At 56.6% G+C, this 21,765-nt stretch overlaps 10 protein-coding genes across 10 annotated transcripts; 2 read left to right on the top strand and 8 right to left on the bottom strand.

The window, feature by feature from the left end:
- Positions 1 to 31: 31 nt before the first annotated feature.
- CDC53_2 (ubiquitin ligase (cullin) of SCF) lies at positions 32 to 779 on the bottom strand (the record flags this gene model as incomplete). Its single annotated transcript, XM_064798984.1, has 2 exons — positions 32 to 36; positions 134 to 779. The coding sequence occupies 2 exons, from the start codon at positions 777 to 779 to the stop codon at positions 32 to 34; spliced, it is 651 nt and encodes a 216-aa protein (XP_064663311.1).
- Positions 780 to 1,065: 286 nt separating this feature from the next.
- On the bottom strand, positions 1,066 to 3,006 carry srp72 (Signal recognition particle subunit SRP72; the record flags this gene model as incomplete). The annotated part of the gene is made up of 1 exon (XM_064798983.1): positions 1,066 to 3,006. The coding sequence occupies one exon, from the start codon at positions 3,004 to 3,006 to the stop codon at positions 1,066 to 1,068; it is 1,941 nt and encodes a 646-aa protein (XP_064663310.1).
- A 947-nt stretch (positions 3,007 to 3,953) lies between these two features.
- ECM14 (putative metallocarboxypeptidase ecm14) lies at positions 3,954 to 5,944 on the bottom strand (the record flags this gene model as incomplete). Its single annotated transcript, XM_064798982.1, has 2 exons — positions 3,954 to 5,728; positions 5,914 to 5,944. 2 exons carry the CDS (start codon positions 5,942 to 5,944, stop codon positions 3,954 to 3,956), a joined length of 1,806 nt encoding a protein of 601 aa, XP_064663309.1.
- A 202-nt stretch (positions 5,945 to 6,146) lies between these two features.
- Positions 6,147 to 10,829, bottom strand: LTR77_001721 (uncharacterized protein; the record flags this gene model as incomplete). Its single annotated transcript, XM_064798981.1, is given in 2 exon segments — positions 6,147 to 10,054; positions 10,070 to 10,829. The coding sequence occupies 2 exon segments, from the start codon at positions 10,827 to 10,829 to the stop codon at positions 6,147 to 6,149; spliced, it is 4,668 nt and encodes a 1,555-aa protein (XP_064663308.1).
- Positions 10,830 to 11,432: 603 nt separating this feature from the next.
- tlg2 (t-SNARE affecting a late Golgi compartment protein 2) lies at positions 11,433 to 12,919 on the bottom strand (the record flags this gene model as incomplete). Its single annotated transcript, XM_064798980.1, has 2 exons — positions 11,433 to 12,633; positions 12,690 to 12,919. 2 exons carry the CDS (start codon positions 12,917 to 12,919, stop codon positions 11,433 to 11,435), a joined length of 1,431 nt encoding a protein of 476 aa, XP_064663307.1.
- A 382-nt stretch (positions 12,920 to 13,301) lies between these two features.
- Positions 13,302 to 14,011, top strand: LTR77_001719 (uncharacterized protein; the record flags this gene model as incomplete). The annotated part of the gene is made up of 3 exons (XM_064798979.1): positions 13,302 to 13,426; positions 13,483 to 13,623; positions 13,699 to 14,011. The coding sequence occupies 3 exons, from the start codon at positions 13,302 to 13,304 to the stop codon at positions 14,009 to 14,011; spliced, it is 579 nt and encodes a 192-aa protein (XP_064663306.1).
- A 737-nt stretch (positions 14,012 to 14,748) lies between these two features.
- On the top strand, positions 14,749 to 15,518 carry CMD1 (calmodulin; the record flags this gene model as incomplete). The annotated part of the gene is made up of 5 exons (XM_064798978.1): positions 14,749 to 14,751; positions 14,861 to 14,917; positions 15,018 to 15,033; positions 15,091 to 15,429; positions 15,484 to 15,518. The coding sequence occupies 5 exons, from the start codon at positions 14,749 to 14,751 to the stop codon at positions 15,516 to 15,518; spliced, it is 450 nt and encodes a 149-aa protein (XP_064663305.1).
- Positions 15,519 to 15,781: 263 nt separating this feature from the next.
- Positions 15,782 to 17,056, bottom strand: LTR77_001717 (uncharacterized protein; the record flags this gene model as incomplete). The annotated part of the gene is made up of 1 exon (XM_064798977.1): positions 15,782 to 17,056. One exon carries the CDS (start codon positions 17,054 to 17,056, stop codon positions 15,782 to 15,784), a length of 1,275 nt encoding a protein of 424 aa, XP_064663304.1.
- A 452-nt stretch (positions 17,057 to 17,508) lies between these two features.
- Positions 17,509 to 18,554, bottom strand: LTR77_001716 (uncharacterized protein; the record flags this gene model as incomplete). The annotated part of the gene is made up of 2 exons (XM_064798976.1): positions 17,509 to 17,664; positions 17,724 to 18,554. The coding sequence occupies 2 exons, from the start codon at positions 18,552 to 18,554 to the stop codon at positions 17,509 to 17,511; spliced, it is 987 nt and encodes a 328-aa protein (XP_064663303.1).
- A 1,196-nt stretch (positions 18,555 to 19,750) lies between these two features.
- Positions 19,751 to 20,623, bottom strand: LTR77_001715 (uncharacterized protein; the record flags this gene model as incomplete). The annotated part of the gene is made up of 1 exon (XM_064798975.1): positions 19,751 to 20,623. One exon carries the CDS (start codon positions 20,621 to 20,623, stop codon positions 19,751 to 19,753), a length of 873 nt encoding a protein of 290 aa, XP_064663302.1.
- Positions 20,624 to 21,765: the final 1,142 nt, after the last annotated feature.

The following is a 21,765-nucleotide window of genomic DNA, read 5'->3' as shown; positions in this document are numbered from 1 at the left end:
TGTTGTCACTAAGCTGGCAGCGTCTGTCTGTCTACGCTGGACATCGGCTGCGAAGTCTTGTCCAGAGGCGGCACAGGCACCCCAAGCACCTCCATAGACTCCACCACTGCCTCAATTGCTCGCCGCTGCTCACCAGTCACGTCCCGCTTCCCCTCCGCTCTCCGCAGCGCTGCCCTCACAACCGAGTCCTCCCCATCCACACCCAGCCCCTTCTTCCACCGCATGAAATGTAAGCCCTCAATTCCCAGAGCTCCAATGCTTCGTTCAAACCTCTTCTCCACCCACCCCCTGTGCACAGAAGAGAACAAACTCGCATTAACCCTCGCCCCCTCCCGAAACTTCCGCCACGTTTCCCCGTAGAAGTCTAGCAGTGCCCCATCGTCCCCCTCCAGCGCCAAGACCTCCTTCACCCCCTCAACATACGCCGTCAAAGTCTCATCTAGGCGGAGGTAAAGGAACTCGAGGAACTCGTGCGCGTAATGATGCGCAGCTCCTCCACCGGTATCTGCCGGACGGGAGGAGAAGTTATAGATGGTATTATAGAGCGAGATGTAGTCGCGATGGTCCAGAAAGGAGGGGTTAGAGATGATCTGGGCTACCGCTTCGCGGAGCAAGTCCCAGACTGCGTCGGTTTCGTGGCGTGGGAGGTGCGAGGGCTGGTATATCGATGGGTGTGCGGATGCGGAGGGTTGTTGTTGGTCGTGTCGGGCGAAGTAGGTGCAGAGGGAGCAGTTGGGACGATAGGGGACCCTTTCAAGAGATTCTTCGGTGGTAGACATGTGTATCTACTGCTCCTTCGAACGTTCCTTCGACGGCGAGGGGGATACTGATGCGGTTCATACATTGAGGATTTATATAGACCATTGCGTGAGGCATTTTGGGTGACGAGCGGCGGCACAGCATCTGCCGTCTGTCCCGAGCTGCATGCTGTTGCCTGTGATCACACGCAGACGACTGGGTTGCCATCAGAGCTAAATCGTGACTGCAACCAGCTTGCCAGTACGCTAGCTAGACTACAGCCCTGCCAATCGTCCCCATCTCTCTACAAAAACTAACCTAAAACCCCTACCGCTTCCCCTTCCCCTTCTTCTTCCCACCACCCTGCTGCGGCTTCCCCTTCACCACCTCACCCCCCGGCGTCCCCGGCCTACTTCCCTCACTCTCCCCCGCGGGTGCTGCACCCTGACTCAACAGATTCGCCCTCGCCTTGCCCTTCTTGCCCTTCGGCCTGTACGTACTGCGATCCCGAAGTGGCAGCCACCGTTCAGGATCCGGCGTCTTGGCCGGGTCGTAGTCCTTGGGGATCCGCGAGGGACGGATCTTCTTCGCTTTGCGCGGTTTTTGGTTGCTGTCTTCGGCGGGACGCTTGCGGGTTACGCCGGGGGTGGTGGGGGGCTGGGCGAGGCCGGCGGATTCAAGGGAGGGGGCATCGATGGTGGAGATGAGGCGGTCGATGGGTGTGAGGGTGGATGTGAGGTCTGAAGGAGCGGATGCGGGAGAGGAGGCGATGAGGCCGGCTGTTGCGATGGAGTCGGATGGGTTGAGAGAGTGGAGTTCGGTGAAGATTGAGGTGGCGAGTTCTTGGTGCTCAGGAGCTGGAGAGTCGAGGAGAGCGCTGCCTGCGGCGCGGAGGAGTTGAAGGACGCCGGCTGGTCGTTCTTTTGTCCTCCGCTTCCAGTGTGATGCTGCTTTCGCTAGTTCCCTCTGCTCGTGATTTCTCCGTCCTTGAGTATGGTATAGACTCGCCATCGTCCCAACCAAGCCAGGTGAGTACCGGACCTCCAGCTCCGCTTCCTTTGCAGACTGCTCCAACCGCCGCAAGAACCCTTCTAGCAATTTGATAGCTGAGCCTGCATTGCCAGATAGGACGTACAGCTGGACAATCGTAAGCACGAGTCCAACGTCCGTCGGCCGCTTCTCGAGCACTGGAAGGATGAGCTTGATCGCCTCCTTGCCGGTTTGGCTCTGTGCGTGCGCAGCAGCGTTGACAACGGACATGCCGTTGCAGAAAGTGTCCGTGTTTGGCGAAGGATGTTTGCTCAGTACTGCTTTGGTTGAGTCCGCTGTGCCTCCGAATTTGAGCGACTGCAGGTCCGTGGCGTAGCGGTTGCGATTCAAAACAGCTCTCTGGAACTGGAATGGATAATCAGGCTTCAGCGTGTCAAGGTCCTTCGAAACGATGCGTTGCGCCAGAAAAGGATTGCTGTCGGATGCTGATGCCGCCACCCCGTTCACCTGCGCGATATGTCTCGTACTGGCATCCGGTATCCTCGTCGCATCCACCTCCTTCGCCAAACCATCCGCCTCCTCCTGCCTCCCCAATCTCGCAAGCACGTATACTTGCTGTACCGTAATCGGCATCAATTCCGCCTGCTTGTCCTCGTCACTGAGATCTTCCAGCGCATTACACAGATCCTTCGCCCGCTTCAGCAGCACCTCCCCCTGCCCAAGCTCTCCTCTTGCAATGCATCCGCAAGCCGCATTATACGCCGTCTCGAAAGCCTCCAGATCCGCTCGTTCAGGCTTCTTCTTCTGCACTAGCTCTCCTTGTCCAGACCACTCTAGCTGCGCATCCACAGCACCAGAGTTGACTCTCAAGTCCGCCTCTACATCATCCTCTAACTGCGAAGCAAGCCTTTGGTAAAGCTCCGCAGCCCTCTTGAACTCCTCCGTCCGATAACTGGCCTGCGCCTCTACATGCTCAAACCCCCTCTCACCACCTTCTCGTGCTATCTCAGCTGCTTGTGCCGGCTTGCCGTCTTTGTAAAGAGCGTATGCATAGTCCAACCGCGCCCGATCCTTCAACTTCGCTCCGCCAGCTTCGATCGCTTTCACAGCATCTCCGTACCGGTCGAGTTTGAGCAAGGCAATGGCTTTCACATGCTGGGCTTCGAGGTCGCCTTTGAACTGCTTCAGTGTTGATTCTGCGGCCTGGAGGACTTCGCTGTGGTCTTCAATGTCGGTCTGCTTGAGTAAGGAAGCTAGGGATCCGACGGAGGTGGACATGGTGAGGTATTAGGTATGCGACCACGGGACTCTCATCGACCAGCCATTGAAGTCCGTAGCGAGTGATCTTGTGCTGGTCGTGGCATCTCGACCTTCAACGTCGAAATTCCCCAAGCCCCACCATAGACGCGAGTCATGCGTTCATCCCACCGCCCTACCTCGACAACACCCACCAACACTCATACCACCAGCAGCATCACAGACCATCGTCATGGCAAACCCCTCCCCACCACCTGAACTCTCCCATTGCCCCCTACTAGACCTCCCCCCCGAACTCCGCCTCCAAATCTACACCCACATCCACACCACCCCCTTCCGCTGCACGCTCCAACCCGAGACCCAAGATCTCTCCTACCAGTTTCCAGGCGAGAAACACCAAAACCCCTCCACCAACTTACACCTCACCTGCCACCAACTCCGCGACGAGACTCTGCCGATTTTGTATTCTCAGACCACGTTCAAACTTATCCTCTTCGGCACGCACTCGCGTCAGGATGGAAAGGGGTACGAGCAATTCCTCTTCCCGCGCTCGACCCCGTCGACCCTCCGCCACGCGCGGAATCTCGACCTGCACATCCACGTCATGGAGCCAAAGGATCTGGATCTCATCAAGCAACGTCTGCGGGCGCTATGCCGCCAAATCCCTCAAACCAGGAAATTGGCAAAGTGTGAAGTCCATCTCGCCTTCCACGTCAACACCTTCGGCCCCACGCTTCCGCGACTACGGGAGCTGTCGCAGGCGACGCTGGAAGCTGTGCGGGAGACGCCGGGCGGGAAGGGGACAGGGGTGGCTGAACGGGATGTATGGGAGAAGGTCGAGGCGGAGGCGGGGAGGGTGGTGGGGAAGTATGCGGGGATGGATGATCCGATGGGAGGGGATGGGTGATTGGAGCAAGCTCGGAAGGAATGGTTATTTGTACAGATTATGGATTAACTTATTCAAGACTTCACCGTCTCCGCCGCCGACGGAGATCCCACTGCGGTTCCTCCAATATCTCCTCCTCAACCAAATCCTCAACAATCACCCAAGGATCGTCGTCCCCCAAGCCCTCATCATCCCCCTCATCACCCGCCAACATCTCAGTCGTCACCATCTCCTCATCCTCCACGCCCTCTTCTTCCACTTCGCCCTTCCCAGCCCCTTGTCCAACATACACCCCCTGCAAAAACCCCCCAAACGCCTCCGCAGCCGCCAAAATCTCCTTCCCCGTCGGCACGATCTCCTCCCTCGGCAGCAAAAACCCATACGTCCCGCGATCCCGCAGCTTAATCTGATACGCATATCTCACGCCCATTTCATGATAAAACCAATCCAGGGCGCTGCCGCCTTGGCCTTCCATTAGAGGAAGTAATTCCTTTTCCCCGCTTCTTGATGAGATGGCGGAGTTGCCCTCACAAGCGGCGAGGACTTCGTACTTCAGCCCGCTGGACCTGCGGATGGCTTTTTCCAGTCCGACGGCGAGTTCTTCGAGGTTTTCCTGGTTCGGCGTGGTGGGACTACATGAGTAGCTGTAAGGGTAGAGGATCTGTTGGCTGTAGGCATGCAAATCCAGAAACCCGACGATCTCGACGTTATTCCTCTCTGTCTCATTCTTCGCCCAGTCCGCTAACCTCTTCGACTCCACGGCCTCGAACGCAGAGTCCCCCGCGAAGTTCTCCGAGCAAGGGTTCCCCGCCGTGCTGACGGCATCCCACTCGAAGCCGTAGCCGCGGTCCAGATCGATACCCTGGCAGAAGCGGATGCCGGTGCGTTGGCGGTTTTTGCGCCACAAGCGGTCGGTGTCCCAGCTGTAGACGTAGCCGTCGGGGTTGAGGGTGGGGACGAGGACGAAGTCGAAGTCTTCGAGCAGTTTGGTGGTGGAGGGGTTCTTGCCGTAGCGGGTGATGAGGCTGTAGGCGATGTAGTTGACTGTGCTTGTGCTGATCCATTCGCGCGCGTGCACGCCGCCGGTTATCAGCACGGTTTTGCGTTTGGGGGGGTTGGGGTCGTCGTTGTTGGTCGGGTGGACGCCGATGCGGAGGGCGGGGATGGGGCGGCCTTCGTAGGTTGTGCCGATGCTGAGGAGACGGACGTGGGTCGTGAAGAGGGAGGCGAGGAGGTGAAGCCAGGGGGTTATGACGGACAGAGGCTGGTAGTTTGTGAAGAAGACGTTTGTGTCGCTGTTGTCGCCGTCGTCGCGGGAGAGTTGGAGGGGACGAACGCGGAGGTGGGAGATGGCGGATGGTGTGGGCGTGAGAGACTGGTCGCGGGGGACGGGGTAGGTGTCGTAGATTGCTTGCGCGAGGTCGCGTTGGCCGAGGAGGGGTGTGTGTTTGTGTCGGAGCGAGGAGGGGAGGAGGCGGAGGAAGGAGGGGACAATGGTTTTCGCTAGTCGAATGTCCACCCAGTCGTGCGAGAATCCCCAGACGTCGAGGAAGAGGGTGTCTGCTGCTTCTGCCAGGCTCGACGCCTCTTCTGCTGTGCTGACGTTGAATCGAACAACCACATCCCCGCTGTATCGTGCTAAGGTGCGCGGTGGAGGTTGTGAAGACTGTCGGAGGGCTGAAGGATAGCGGTGTTCGAAGATGTCTTTCCCATTCCTATGCGATCCCCATATCGCACCGATCAACCTGTTCGAGAAGCTCTTCCAAAGGGGTGTTGGCTCGTTCGATGTCAGCACAAGTGGTTGTTGACCAACGCCGGCGGGGGAGGGGGCAGCAACGACAAACGCGCTCAGCAGCGCTGGCAAGGCCAACAAGACGCTCAATGGTATCTGCATCCCGTCCTTATCGCCCTGCGATGGGCGCGTCAGTGGGAAGTGGGAGATGAAGCTACGTGGAGATGTGTGGTGAATCGCGCTGCCTTGCGGGGCTGAGAGGAGCAAGTGCTCGCGTGCCTCATTGCAACTGCCGGCTATACAACGGTACCTTGCAGATCGATATAGCCGGAACAAGACATGGCAGGAGAAGAGTTGACAAGAAAGATCTGGTATGATTGAATTCAAGCACCCCGATACCAGGACGCCATAGACTTTGCCCCCGGGGTATCGTAACGCATGCCATAGTCATCTATACATCATTCACCCAATCAGCCCCACTCCCTTCTTAACCCCCTTTCCTCCCTACTTCCCCTACCTTTCCCTACCTTTCCCTACCTTTTCCTACCGCACCTCAACGCCCTGCTGCTGCTGCTGCTGCTGCTCCGACCCCTGACTCAACGACCGCTCCTCCTCGCTGAACCCGGCATCCGAAGGCGGAGTCGTGTACTCATCGCTATCCTCCCCCTCGTCATCCTCTTCAGCACCAGCTTGCGCATGCGCAGCCTCGGGTGAAGTCTGTACCGGCTTCAACGGAGAGAGAAAACCCTGCTTGCTGGGGCCGATGACGGTAGTCCGTTTCTTACTCCGTCGCGTGGGGGAGATGTCGTCCGAGTCGTCGTCACTTTCCTCCTCTTGCCCCTTCGTCCGATGTCCGTTGACAGGTTTCGAAGGGCCGATGACGGTGCCTCGCTTCTCTTTCCTGGGGCTCTGGATGGGTGAAGCATCAAAGTACGTCTCCTCCCCCTCCTCATCTTTCTCCACCACAGCCTCAGATCCCGAGCGCTCCATATCGCTCATCTCAACCGGACTCGCCCTCCTCTCCGCAAAAGCCCCCGTGACCTCCACATCGTCCAAAAAACTCGGTGCCCTCCACCCCGACGCCTCATCCCCACTAACCCGCCTCTCCGCACGGTCATGCGGACTCAGGCCCCTTTCGTAGCTTAAACCTCTTTCCCAACTCAAACCCCTGCCTACCACCGATGGACTCTTGCCCTCCCCACCCCCGGCAGTCGACCCGCTATTCTGCCTCCAAGCCTCCCGTCTCGCCTTCATGCGCTCATTCGGCCACTCGGTCCCAAATTGCACTACTGAAGCTTGTTTGCCGTGTAGAATGAACCGCCCTTTTTCGCGCTTGAGGCCGGGCGTCCCTTCCTCCTCGACTGCCTCGTCGACATCCTTGTCTTTATCCTTGTTGGTAGAGGCGGCTTGGTTCTGCAGGAGGACAGGCGCACCAGTGGCACTGCGCACGGTGCTATCGCTCCCCTTGCCTTTCCGGTGCTTGTGGATCGAACTACCGTGATGATGCTGATCGCGGAGCGTTTTCTGCAGGCTGCGACGCACCCCGCTGTGGCGCTGTTTGGTATTACTCTCAGGTGGAGAGGTAGAAGGGGCGGCGCCGTCGACGTTCATCCCACGAGAAGCCAGCGGTTCAGGCGTCATGGTCGCGCGGGCGAGCAGTTCGATCTCCGGATCCACCGTCACGGACGAAGGGGCGCGGGGACGGGGCGTAGCGCTCTCCGGCGGCTCGTCGGGAGTAGGGCGGTCGCCAAAGGCGTTGCTGGATATGCTCGAAGCCTGGGAAACACTATTCCGCCCTTGCGATGAGGTGCTGAGGAGCGCGCTTGATACGGAGCCGCGGTGCTGATCGGCCGGCTGCACGTCCAGTTGCAGCGGAGGTAATCTCCACTCTCCCTCTTGCTGTTTTGTGTTCGCATCCGACGGCGTGCGGAAGATATCGTTCGTGTACGCTTCCAGCGAACCTGTAGTCGAAGGCCTCTGCACATGTGTCGGCGACGTCGGACTCTGCGACGCAGCAACTTTGGCAGCACTACCTCTCGACGTCAGTCGTGAAAGACTCATTGGCCAGCTCTTCTTCGCAGAATCCGGCGCTTCGATTTGCTGTTGTTCAGCCAGCGCCTCAATCTGATCTGCCGACACACCATCCTGCTGTACATCCATAGCGAGGATGTCCTTGTACGCCCTCATGCGCCAGATATCGCGGCGCCGCCACTTCAGATTCGCATCCGCCCGCGCAGCAGCATGAATCATATCCTCCCTCGTCTTCGGGATGATAGGCGCCAGGACGAGCAAATGTCGGGCATTGCGCAGCATATTATCCAATTCCTTGTTCGCCTCACTGATATCAAGCGTCATCTGCGCGACTTTCTGCACCATGATCTGGCGTCTCGCAGCCATGACCTGTCGCTGCATCTGCGGGCTCAGCAGTCGATTCTGCACCAAGTCGCTAGACGTCGTCTGAGCTGAGCGCGCGGTTTGCGTGGACTCCAGTCTACGGATTTCCTTGCTCCGGGCGTCTTCGTCGGCGCCGCCGACCATGCCGCGGATCCTGACTCCGGCGGAGCGGAAGGCGGCTGCGTAGTTGATGAGAGCGAGCCAGTCGTTGAGCTCGGAGTCGTTGTCTGCCAGCAGCACTTCTTCGTGGCCGCCTGGTGCGACGAACGTGAAGGCGTGTTTGTGCCGGTTGTACGAAGCGTCCACCAGCGCGACCGCATTGTCCGTCCTGAGCAGAGCATCGGCCTTGAACTCCTGCAGCGGCGGCTTAAACGTCACAGGCGTCCTTGGCTTCCCCTTCTCCTGTGCAGCGTTGAATTGGTTCACCAGCCCCTTCGCCCAGTGCACGTTCTTGAACATGTACAGCTGCGAGCCCGTCAGGATGGCACCCCATTCGTTCCATGGCGAGCGAGCTTTCTTCTTCTTCGTCGCCTTCCGCCACAGCGTGCCGACTTTCGTCACTTTGATATCGATGATACCGGGCTGCATCTCCATCAAAGCGGGAGGGGCATGGTTCGTGAAGTCGCCTTCGTAAGCGTTGGGCCGCGAGCGTTGGGAGATGATCTGCAGTGTGCCTGTGTGCGTGAAAGCGCGTTGAAGGTATTGCACGTCCAGGTCGTTCGGCGTAGCCTTGTAGTTGTACGGATCGTCCATGTTGATAGACTCCTTGATCGACGGCCTCAGCATATCCAGAGTGTTATCCCGCAGCAGGTCATAAGGATCAACGGGACCAGAAGATTTCTTGTTGCCTTCAGTGATGGGAAGCTTCACCTTGCTCTTCCTAGGCTTGAAAGGCAATACGCGCTCGCCATTGATATCCACTTCCTCCTCAATCCGAATAAAAGGCGTATAGCAGATGTTGTCGTATAAGCAACCCAGCACATCATCCGAAACTCCTTGGTCAGAAGTATTCTTGACATACTGGTGCTTCTGCATCTTGCGCTTGTTGTTCCGGTTGAAAGCGTCGGTCTGCAGCATCATGAGCGAGAAGGCGATGATGTAGGCCTGGTCGGGCGACACGAAGATGCCGGGGTTGCATTCGTGATAGCGATCTGCAAACGCCTGCACCACGCGGTCCATCTGCTGGGTCTCCGGAGGCAGCTCGGCTTCCATCAGGAACTTGCGAAGGGACATGTCGACCGGCTCGCCGAAGAATGAGAAGCGTCGGGTATAGCTCCGCAAGACTGCGTGTGCGAACGTGTCCGTGGATTTGGAGAGAATCGCAGCAATCTTGCCGCGCGCCACTGCAGCCTCCAGCCTTTCGAGGTACCGGCCGGGACTGTCCCCTTCCTCCCTCTCCGGCACCACAAGCGTCTCCCTACTGATCGCAAAAGAGTTCGACTTGCTCCGCGTCCCCGGCGACCCATGCCTCGGCGAATTCGGATCCGAGCTCTGCCTGAACCGCGAAAGATTCAAGAAACCACCTAAGCTAGACCTCCCCGTCGTAGATGTGGATGTCCTCCCACTGCCCGACATAGGCGGCGGCGTGCCGGTATCGTAAGAGCTGCGGCCGAACGAGCTTGTAGTAGAAGCGCGATCGCGCATACCCAAACGACGAGGCGGTTGCAGTGGCGGGGAACTGGAAGACGCGCGTGACCGCTGCGAGCCGTTGCGCATCAAACTCATGCCCCCTGGCTCCGCAAACGACAAAGCGCCTCTCGCGAGCGCGGCGTTTGTTGGCAGAGGCGCCGGCTTTGTCAGGATGTCTTCTGTGTGTCGACGTTGTAGGAATTGCGCGGAGTTGCCATTGGTGTCGTCTTGGCTCTTTGTTGAGATGGCGGAGGTGGATGCGCGAGGTGTTGGTGGGCCGTCCTGGTGCGACGTCTCACTCGGAGGCGGGATCTTCACAGGGAGTGGGAATAGTGGGTTGCGGTTCTTGTTGCGTCGTGCGAGCTTAAAGAATGTCGTATGGGTAGACACCGTGTGAGTGGTCGTCGTCGTAGTGCCGTAGATCTCACCTGAGCTTCCATTACTACCATCAGACCGTGAAGACTCCGAAAATCGATGGTCAGACATCGGAAGAGCAAGAGCAGAGTTCGACTCGTCGCCATATGAGGGAGGCGCGCCCTGGTTGTTCGAAACATGGGCAGCAGCCATGCGCTGCAGATCCTCCAACCCAGTGCTCCTGCCCTGCAACTTCCTCCACCTCAGCGACGACACCTTCTTATCCCCCCTCCTTTCCTCCGTACTCTTCCTCGGCTGCGGCCTCACCGGACTCCTCCCCTTCGACATCGACCTCTTGAACAACGACGGCCTGACCCTCCTCTCCCTCTCACCCTCCTCCTGCCCCTCCTGCATCTCCCCACCCAGATGATCCATCGTCGGCGCCGTCTTCATAATCGTCGGCACCGCCGCCGCCGAACCACTCGGCACCGTAGGCAAAGGCGGCGCACTCTCCCTCTCCCGCCTCTCCACCTCCTTCGCCCGCACCGCCAGCTGCGACTCGGAGTAATTCCGGATCTTCAGCATACTAAAACGCTTCGTTCGCGTGCTCTTGCCATCCTGCCCATCCTCCGCCGGGTCCGGCACCTCGTCCCGCAAAAGTTCACGTGAAAGTCGCGAGCGCTGAAACCCGTACTCTGACTTCGGCCGCTCGTCTTCTGTACGCGGAGATTCGACCGTCAAGCTGCTCGTCTTCGGCCGGCCGTCATTGTCGCTGCTGTTGCTGTTATCGCTCGAGGTGGTGGAAAGAAGGTCGAGCAAGCTGCGCCGCTTGGAGAGCAAGTTGGGCATGTCCGGCACTCCCCAACTGCTGTTATTACTGCGAGGTCATAGGAAACATGTAGTAACGAATGTCGTGCTGCTGGCATGGAAGCAGTCCAAGAAAATCTCTTCCCTTTGCCGGAGATGCAAAAGCCTTGGAAGAGGTTGTTGTTTGAAGGTTGGTACTGCACCTTCACCGCGGACAGGGCTGACTCTGAGCTCAGACCTTGGACACGCAGACCTTCTCGGCACTCAGGAACAGAGTTTCACTCGTTTCGAGTCTAGCTTTTTGTTTCTGGAAATGGAAACACTTTATTAGGGGAGGGCAGTGAAGATGTCTTCGATTACTTCTGGACGTTGGAGTTCCGGGGTCTTGGTATGTGCGATGCTGTGTCTCGAGAAGTTGGAACTCGACGCGTGGCAAGCCAACACAACCTCACCTCACTTTCTCTCAGCAATCCTTCTCGGACACCCATGTCAGAGGCTGGGAGGTATGGGACCAACACGTGTAAGACCAATTGCTCTACCTCGATTGCGATGTTGCAAATGGGGCCGCTAGACCATACTGTTCTTTGCTCAGCTGGTGGGAGCGAGGTGAGCGCGTGAGCGAACAAGATACATCTTCTACTCGAATCAAACAGGCATGAAAGAAGAACCTCGAGCATCCCTTCCCCTTCGCCGTCTCCTCTTCCATTCAGCTCGTCTTCTTTGCTCCTCCGCTTCTCCTAGCTCCACTCCGCCAACCCCTTCATCCGCTCTCACTACCTTCGCGGTAGGCGGAAGGCCATCCCCAGGCGGGTTCGGTGCGCCTGGAGCCATCACCACATCCTTCTTCTTCGGCTTCACCAACAGCAGGATGAACATGCCAACCACAAGCAAGATCAACAACAGAATCACCAGCCTCTTCGTCCCTTTCTTCTGGTACCGCGTAGCGACCGTCAACTCCTTCTCGGCTGCTTTCACGTGCTCGGCTGTCCTCTCGACGTTGTAGTCGATCCGGTCCAGTAAGCTGCCTTGGTCGATCACCATACTGTTCAGCTCCTGGAAAATAGTGCTGAGGTCGATAACGCCTTGAGCGATCTTCTCGATCTCTCGTTCGCGCTGCTCGATTGCTGCATCTAGCACGCCAGTCCTTCGGCGAATCTGAGAGGTCTGTTGTAGTGTAGATTGCGCAGAAGAAACATCAGCCGCTTGTTCGGCAAGTGCAGGGTCCGTGTACGGATTCTGGATCAAGGTGGGTGTGCCGGAGCGAGTGTTGGAGAGGTCAGGCGTAGAACTGCCACCTAGCGAACGCAGCTTGCGCAGATATGCAGACTGCTTCTTGCGGAACAGCGTCGAAGCGTCTCCAACCCTCGTGGCAAGGGATATCTGCAGGTTCTTGGCCATCGTCGCTTCGGCTTTGCTCACACCACTCCCTCCTCCGCTATTGGCTTGCTGTTGTTGCGTGCGTAGCATGTTATCGACGCGCTTGATGGCGCGCTGGCAAGCGCCGAAGCCACGTGTGATCTCTGAGGTCAAAGATTCAATCTCTCGCTCTTCCCGTGCCTTTACACTCTCATCGTCGAAACCGGGGAGGACGTGCTTGCTGTGTAGAGTATCGAGGCGCTTCATGAGGGACGCTATGGTAGAGAGGTGAGTCGTGATCTCATCCTGGATATCCAGCCAGCGTGGAGGTAGGAGGTCCATCTCGATAACAGCGTCTCCGTCTGCGTTATCGAGGTTAGACATGAGGCCGGCGCGCTCGCTCGTGGGATCATCGCGGAAGCCGGCATTGTTGTAGGAGGGCTTGCGCGCGGCAGGGTGGTGCGAGTAAGATTGCCGGTAGGATATGTACCTGTACTCATGTTAGATACACTGCCCAGAGCTATGGTTCAAAGGGAGATGGTTTACAAGTTCGTCCGGTCGCGCCAGGCGCCCAGTTGGCCGGCCGTCGTCATCGCCGTGATTGGAGTCTGCCTGTCTTGGATGCGCAGATAGGCATCGTTGCAGCACTGTAGTTCCTGCTGTATCGTGAGTGTTGGGGCCAGGTAGTAGGTGTTGGAGAGTCGCCTGGTGTCAGGACAAATGGACCCTTGCGACAGCTCTGTTCGGGATGCGCCTTCCGGCTTCCGCTCCGCCATGCCTGCCACCACACATACGGTATACCTACATCTTTCTAGCTCGACACCCAACTCCAACTCACGGTAGTGCTTGGAAGCTACGTTGAATCTGCATCCACACGAGGACAGTAAGTCAATTTGCAGCTGGCTTCCCAATCGCCGAGGACGCGTTCGCCAGGCATCAACCGTCTGGCGCCTTACAAAATCTACGTATCGTTTTCACAACAACATGACAAGATGGATTGAAGTCACGGCTAAGCACGCCTACTCTGTTCCAACCTCACTTCCTCACAGCTCTTTCTTAACGTCACCTCATGCTTGGATGGGAAGACTACTGAGCATTGAAATTGAGCAGCTTCCACTGACCCCTCGAGAAACCAACACATCCGTACACAGCACCGTCATGGCCCACAGCCACGGACACCCCGAGATGGTGCAACACTTCCAGGACCCGCATACACCATCCTCACTCTACGGGCAGCAGTACCTCGAAGCAGTCTATCACTTCAACAACGGTGAAACTGAGCGGTCAGTATGCGTTACCCTCATAAAAAGAACCAATTCTTACTTAAAAGTTCTGTTAGCTGCGTGAGCGTGGCGAAACTCAACCTCACTGATCCCACGCTACCAAGGTTCTATCAGATGAAGAACATGATTCTCCTCGCGACGGCGGAAGAGGACTGGTATGAAGCGGTGAAGTGGCGCAAGAAGACTGAGACTCTCTGGTGAGGCCCTCCCAACTCCAACTAGTGTTTGGTAGCACTTCAGGCACTGGCACGAGAACTAACGCAGTCCCACAGGAAAGCTACAAAAGCCATGACGCCCTCCAACGAGCAAGAAGCTCAAGCAGCGCTCGGCCAACTACGCGACAGCATCCGGTACTGGAGGGAGCGCCATGAAGAGCGGGCTCCTGCGACCATCGACGAAGCGAGGCTGGCTGTAGACGACGAGACTGAGAAGGAAGACTCAGAGGCCGTCGAGCTGCAGAAGAAAGCTGATGAGGAGGCAGCGACCTTGACAGCACTTTGGGGCGAAGACTTCGTCACCAGGGCCACCCAAGGGGAGAAGATGAAGTGGAAGAAGATTGCGCCGAAGCCGTATCCGTGGAGGTAGATTGAGTTACTGAGGAGTTGGGCCATGCTTTCACCCGCTCCAACCGTGATCGGGGTTTAGTATTGGCGAGGCTGGCACAGCGTACAGTTTCATGACGCCTTGGCTGCCATTGCTATCCCAGTCAGGATCGGTTCTCTCAGATGTCGGTACGTATGCATTGGATCCAGGAGTGCTGCATGGAATGCTAACGAGTGCTGATCGGACGGGAGTGCATGGTTTCAGCATGTCCATGCAGGCATCGAAGGGCTGAGGAACAGCATGAGTAGGAGGGAGGTCCATAGGCGACTGATGGAATGCGCCTCACAAACTGTTGCGACGTCGTGGTTCGTTCGAAGGCTTGATGTCAATTAGTCTTGACAGCACGGAGACGCCGCTCGACAGAATATGTGGCTCGCAGCAGAAGGACGTATTGATTGACGATTGGGCGATGGAGCATATTAAGGCTGTCCCGCCTAACAGCCCCTCCTGTTGTGTACTCAAACACGCATTCTACGTAATCTCGACCGTCTTACATGTGCAATCCGCGGTGTCTGTAATACAGCGGGATTAAATAAGTATTCCGGTGAAGCCTTTCTTCGGTCCCGCGCTTGCCCCTCCACTCCAGAACACTTCTCAACTTCCAAGCTTTCGTTTCTCTCACAACACCCTCCGCTCTACCACCAAACAACCCCCTACGACCTGCGACCCCTAGACCACAGCGCCGACACTCAGCGGACACCCCCTTCACGACAGCGACCATGGTATGCACACCTTCTTACCACCACCAGCGGCGGCGCGCAGTCATCCCGCACAATCGCATTCGGGCTATCACGGACACGGCGACAGATCACCGCTGACGTGTGATTGCAGGCAGACTCACTGACCGAAGAGCAAGTCTCCGAGTTCAAGGAGGCCTTCTCCCTCTTCGTAAGTCCGCCAGCGCCCTCATCCCCACCGCACACGCGATATCCCCCACCACGTCAGCAATCTCCCCTTCCGTCGCACAACGCTAATGTCACGCGAACAGGACAAAGACGGCGATGGTACGACCTCCCACCCAGCATCTCCACCTCTCCGACCCTACTAACCGCAATCTCCAGGACAAATCACCACCAAAGAGCTCGGCACCGTCATGCGCTCGCTGGGCCAGAACCCCTCGGAATCCGAGCTGCAGGACATGATCAACGAGGTCGACGCCGACAACAACGGCACCATCGACTTCCCCGAGTTCCTCACCATGATGGCGCGCAAGATGAAGGACACCGACTCCGAGGAGGAGATCCGCGAGGCCTTCAAGGTCTTTGACCGGGACAACAACGGCTTTATCAGCGCCGCGGAGCTGAGGCATGTCATGACGAGTATTGGCGAGAAGTTGACGGACGATGAGGTGGATGAGATGATTCGGGAGGCGGATCAGGATGGGGATGGGAGGATTGACTGTATATCAACCCTTTTGTTTTCTGGGGTCATGCGGGATGCTAATGTGTGTGCAGACAACGAGTTCGTGCAGTTGATGATGCAGAAGTAGGCGCTGCGCGCTTATGTTCTGCTTTCGACTCGTCTCTCGGACCACGAAACCTCGATTCTCCACACTTCTGTCTTCCTCGATGGCGAAGCACGAGCGATGAGCGATGAGATAGGATGTGGGTGGCCCTGTGGATGATTTCGAGGCCGATGGTATTATTGGACTTTCCTTAGTGAGGCGATCGAGCATTACAGAGCAGTCAAAGACCGGATAGTGCGGTATGGCCGTCTAATCAACGGATGCACATTCCTCCCTCCCACCCACTTCTAGCTGTCCTTCGGCCTTCTCAGCCCCTCACTCTCCTTCACGCACTGCCCCGCCATCTCCGCCTGCTCATCCGTCTTCACAATGAACACCTTCCCACCGCCCTCTCTCTTCCTGCCCACCTCCGCCACAACCTCATCCTTCGGCTTCCCATTCGCCTCCCCATCAATCTCAAACCCCAAACACCCCACCCTCTCCACAACCATCCTCCTCAAACCCACCCCTTTCTCCCCAATCCCGCCCGCAAACACCAACGCATCCACTTTCCCGCCCAACTTGACATAATAACTCCCCACAAACCCCACGATCCGATCCACCAACATCTCCACCACCAGTTTACACCGCTCATCCCCTTCCTCGGCTTTCTTGCTTATCTCCCCAAAGTCCGTGGTGCCCGTCATAGCTTTCCACCCGCTCTCTTTGTTGAGAATCTGCTCCGCCTGCGTGATGTGCAGTTCTTTCGTCGAGCTGACGGAGAGTTTGCCCGCGTCGTGCGTCATGTGGAAGATCAAGCTGGGATCTACGTCGCCGCTTCGCGTGGCGCCTGGGAGGCCCGCGAGGGGCGTGAGACCCATTGATGTGTCTATGCTTTCGCCGCCACGGATACAGCAGGCGCTGGCGCCGGAACCGAGATGGAGGGCGATGAGATTCGTCTCCGCAGCTGGTTTCTTCAGGTACTCGGCCACGGTGCGCGTGATATAAGCATAAGACAGCCCATGGAACCCATACTTCCGCAACCCATTCTTCGCCGCTTTCTCCGGGTCAATGGCATACGTCCGCACGGGTTCCGGAAGGGTGGCGTGGAACGCCGAGTCGAAGAAGGCGATGTTCGTCGTCTTCGGACAGGCCTTGTGCACGGCTTGCACGATCGCTAGCGCGCCGGCGTTGTGTAAAGGTGCGAGATCCGAGAGTGCTTCGAGGTGGTGGAATGTATCCTGGTCGATCCGGACTGGTGTCGAATAAGAACCGCCGTGGACGACGCGGTGGGTGGCGAATTCGACGTCGTCTGGGTGGTTCAGTTCGGTCAATGATTTGTCTTGTATTAGATGGTTGAGGATGTGTTGGTATGCGTCCTCGGGGCCATTGATGTTGGGGATTTGTTGGTCTTTGATGTTGGTGTCTTTGTGGCTGTACGAGAGGGTGGCGGGGGGTGCGGTCAGGCCGGCGATTTGGATCACGGCGAGTTGGGTGGGAGCGGTGGTGGGGGAGTTGTAAGAGAAGACGGAGACTTTGACGGAGGAGGAGCCGGCGTTGATTGAGAGGATGATTTTGGGCATGATTCTGGAGATTGGTTAGTGGTTCTGACAAAGTAAAGAGAAGAGAGAGGTGCGAGAGAATTATTGCTATGCCCTTGACATTGGAAACGTTGAGTGGATGAAGCGAATCGCAAACAATGAGCTGTGTTGCTGTTTACCTTGCTAGAGCTCCAATGGCACTTTCTAAGTTTTGCGATGGCAAGAGTGACGTCTGTTCGGAAGTGAACGGATCTCATTGAAGGGGAAGTTGAAATGGATGCCATGACTAAGCTAGCACGATGGAGAATATCACCATGAGAAAGGGCAGATCAATTGCTATGGCCTGAGAATCAAATCACAGCTGATGCCATGTCTCCGTGTGACCATTTCGTAGAGAACCCGCTGGCTCAGCTCGGCCATATGCCCAATGGTGAATGGCCCTCCAACATGCCGTCCCGGTAACCTCATCCCATCCCGTACTCGCAATGGTGTTGCTACACAAACGCAGATGTCCTAGCCGGCTGCTTTTGATCAGTCTGCGGACCTGGGAATCCCCCCAATGTATGCTTGCTTGACGGTATGTAGCCTTTCGTCTCCTCCTTGGCCATGCCCTGGTCGAACTCGATCACATGGCCTTCGATGAGTCCGATCTAGTGTTATCTCACGTTAGCTTCGCGATTACGCTGATACCAGAGATCTGCGGACGTACCTGCTCCAACGTCCTGTTGTGGTTCTTGATTACCTCACCGTTCAAGCTGAAGTCCCCATAATAGCTCTTCGGCAGCAGCTGGTAGAAGTCGTAGACCACCTGCTTGAACGTCGTCGAGTAGCGAGCGTGGAAGCTGCGTTCTTTCAAGCTCCTTCCTTTGATGCGGACGGGGACCCAGGAGTTTGGACCGATGAGGAGTTGCTTCTTCAGTTCGGCGACTTGCGAGTTGTGCTTCCTGTTCAGTGATTTGATGTCTCCTTCGTGCTTGTTCTCCAGTTCCGTCATGCGTTTGGCGTGCTCGGCCCATGCTGCTTGAACGTGGGCTTCCATATCTGTAAATTTGGAGTTGGCCCTCGTCTGTTCTGCATCGAGCTCAGCCTTCTCCGCTGCATGCTTGGCTCGCTCATCCGTGAGCAGCTTGATCGCCTTCTGCAGGTCCCCTTTGACTTTGGCTACAGCTTCTTTATTCGAGGCTACCTTGTCCTTCTCAATCTTGTCAGTCGCTGCCTCGAACTTCTTCTTCTCCGCTTCGAAGCTCTTCTTCTCCGTCTCAAAGCCAGCCCTCTCTGCCTCGAAGCTTGCTTTGTACTCAGCGTTTGCCATGCTATGCGAGACCTTCAGAGCCTCAATCTGTTCGCTGCACTCCGCTTTTGCTTGGACGATCTGTGCTTCGCATCCGGCCTCAAACGCGGCAAGGTAAGCCTGCCGCTGGGCCTCTTCACCCGCGGCCTTTGCTGCGAGTCGAATGTCGGAGTGCACCATTCCGAGGCCTGGTGAGTTCTTCCTCGCCGATGTGTCCTTGTTCACGCGGTAGTGGTCGTTTGTTGCCATTATGGAGATGTTGTGATATTCTGCGTTCTTGGTTGTTTTTAATTCCTGGTCGGGGCGTAGAGTCTCTGGTAGACACAGTTAAGATGGAGCTTGAAGAGGCAGATCGTGTGAAGAGATCGACCTAGCAGGACTACCGCATTGAGTGGCTCATGTGAAGGCGCACGGTCCTGTCGACCACGGGAAGCCACGATCTGAGGTGAAGTGAGTTGGTTGTCTCGGCGTCACAAAACTGCAATATGAACAATGGGGAAGTGAGAGGAGACGGCGAGCTGCCAATGCAGCTGTAAAGAATTGAGTATGCTGCGCAGTAAATCCCAGTGAAAGGCGCACTGATGAGAATGATGGGAGAACGGTGGAACTCAATTATAATGCTGGTGAAGCGATTGCGATGAGAAAGACGAAGAGATGGAGAATTTTTGACAAATGAGTAAGTCTTCACAATACCTGAGACGGGGGCGATAGGAGGGTGTTCGCGAGCTAGAAGGTCTCGAGGTCCAGGGACAGCAAGCTTGTAAAGTCTCGCGATGCAGCACACAATGACCTACTAGAGTATGTCTCCATGTCGTATCCCACTGCAAAGGCCCTTCCGCTTCTCCAATTTCTGATCCACGCATGAGCTGCCATCCCGGAGTGGGGAAGCATTATCTTGCATGCTGTATCGTAGCATTATTTCCCTTCTCGCCACTTGTAGGGATACACGCCGCTTCAGATGTGCTCGTAGGTGTTTCGTATGTATCCCGGCCTGTTCGGAACTAGTCATCCTCCCCAGAGGTTCAGGTTGTAAGCCATTGTGACAAGACTCGTCTGCGGACTAGAACGGAGCCCTGGCCTTACGAGAAGCCCGCAAGCTAATCAAACATAGACAGGTCGACACGGTCAGTCTGCACCGCAGCATCTGCAAATGTCGCAACTTCCGGCAACGGAGCGCGACACTCCGGGCAAGAGTTTGAGGTCTTCAGCCAGGTATCGATGCAGCCGGCGGCGCAGAAGATGTGACCGCAAGGCAGCCCTATAACCGCTGAGTCTGCTGTGAAGTCGTCCTTGCATATCGCGCAGTCTTCTTTGCCGGTATTGTCCGCCAAGCTTGAATATGTCTGGCGAGCAAGACCAGCAATCGCAGCGTCCTGTGCTGGGACGAACACGGGATCCGCATTGGGGTCGTTTGCCTCGTCGGATTCCTCCCACGCATCCTCGAGCTACTCGTCGTCGTCCAATTCGCTGGGATCGTCTTGGAGCACATCTCGAAACAGTGGGCCTCCGTCATCCTCTCCACGATACTGGTACGTCGTGTATCCCAGTTCTTCCAAGCGCATATTCAATCTCTGGTGTAATTGTTCAATTTCGCTTCCCCCGAGGTTGTGAAGAGAGAAAGCGTCTCGGCAATTGTGGTAGTCATAGACGAGCTCTTCGCCAACGCAGACCGGGCATAGCGGTTCATAATCGTCAAACGCGCTGTCGAATGCGCTGGCCAATTTCGTAACTTTGTCCTGACACTCTAGAAAGCCTTGATTACATCTGACTCCGCACTTCCCTCCATGCACGTAATTGCGAACCGTGTCGCCATCCGGTCGACATATAATACGATGGTATTTGCCATCGAGTCCACCAGCGAGGTCTTTGATGCTGCGAACTGTTGCCAGCTTCCTTCTTGGATCTAGAACTTCCGGAAGAGCCAGATCGATGCTGTCTATGCTGTGACTCGCGGGGCTAGCAGCAGACAGGTACGGTTCGCAGTAGAGGTCGCGTAGCTGAGCGTCCACAAGGTTGCCGTTGTCGTCACGAGTAGTATCGAGAACGAGGTACAGCTCCTCGTCATGCCAAGTTTCCTCCACCATGACTCCGCCTTGATCGACGGCCTCAGCCTCTGTGTGAGAGGCCGCGATCTCTTGAAACGCATCGTTGCCATCGACAACGGGCCTGCCATCAACACTGGCGTGTTGAGGTTCTGCAAGCCCTTCTTTGCGCCTTTCCACCCTCTCCGCACCAAGCAGTAGCACGGCGTCACCAACCTCGACGTCTGCCAACCACTCCAAGTGCCGCTTGGTGATGTCTCCGGTTGCCACCTCCATCTTGCCAAATGGTGGTCGCCTGAACCAAGCGCTTTTCAACCGCAGAAAGAGTGCTCTTGGTCGAAGGTGCTTGTCTTGAGTGGTGTGAGGAATGAGCAAAGACGGGGAAAGAGAATGTCCAGACTCTAAGGCGAGGTGAGGTTGATACCTTAGAGTTTCGAGGTGCCTGTGATGTTGTCAGACGAGGATCTGGTCCAAGCGCAAGCATGTGATAACGAAGCAAGTGAAGGTGCTTGTGAAATATCAAGCATAACCGTTGAACCAACAAGAAGATCGCGCGAGTCACCCTCGATGGTCCTAGAGTATAGGGTCACTCTTAAAGCCATGACCTCGTGGAGACCTTCATGCGTAGCTTCATAATCGCTCCAGCGTCTCCCTCTGCCATACTCGGGTTCCATCTGGCGCGGCGGCGGCAGGAGGCCCGCTGCATCGTCGGAGGCGCTGACTTTTAGTAGGGCTCTTGCGGTCGCAATATGTTATCACGACTGAGCTGCGGACGACAACAATCGAAGGTCAAGGAGTGCAGTAGGTACTCTTCGTTGCTGTCGTCTTGGCTCCGATGCCGCCTCCCCGAGGTGAAATTACAATGTCAGTGCTGCCATGCTACTGCCCCTCGCTGGGTGGGTACGGGCATATCGGTCCTCGGGGTACGGATGGCTTCAGGATGAGCGATGCCAGCGTGTCTATGGGCGGAAGAGGAGACGGTGCGTACAAAAGATGGTAGTACGCTGCGTATGCGCCTTTCCGTAGTCTTGGTATTATCGCGTGCAAGGGGATGGAGGAGACGAGGCGATGTAACGGCATGTCGGTATTTAGATTTAGTGTTAGTGCATTGACCACGTGTGATTCAATCGACTGACCTATAGGACAAGCAACAGCTCTCGTTTATGCTTCTAGAGCCGTTCTCTAGATCGTCAATCCTCCGGTCATTTGACCACGCGGTTGATTAGGAATATGGCCCTTCACCACACCTCCATGTCTCCTCGTTCTACCCGCGTCAGGCCATGAGCGCCATTACAACTGCTGGCCCAAACGGGAGCGGCGGCAAGCGACAGGACGACCATGTAAACAGCGGAAACGATGACCTAACGCCCGTTCGTCATGACAGCAAGCAGGCCGTCGACGATGAGGCCGACTCGACG

The sequence above is a fragment of the Saxophila tyrrhenica genome (assembly GCF_035928015.1).
Source record: "Saxophila tyrrhenica strain CCFEE 5935 chromosome Unknown scaffold_2, whole genome shotgun sequence".
NCBI lineage: Eukaryota > Fungi > Ascomycota > Dothideomycetes > Mycosphaerellales > Extremaceae > Saxophila > Saxophila tyrrhenica.
The sequence above is the reverse complement of the archived record's forward strand: the minus strand, read 5'-3'. Positions and strand labels throughout refer to the sequence as shown.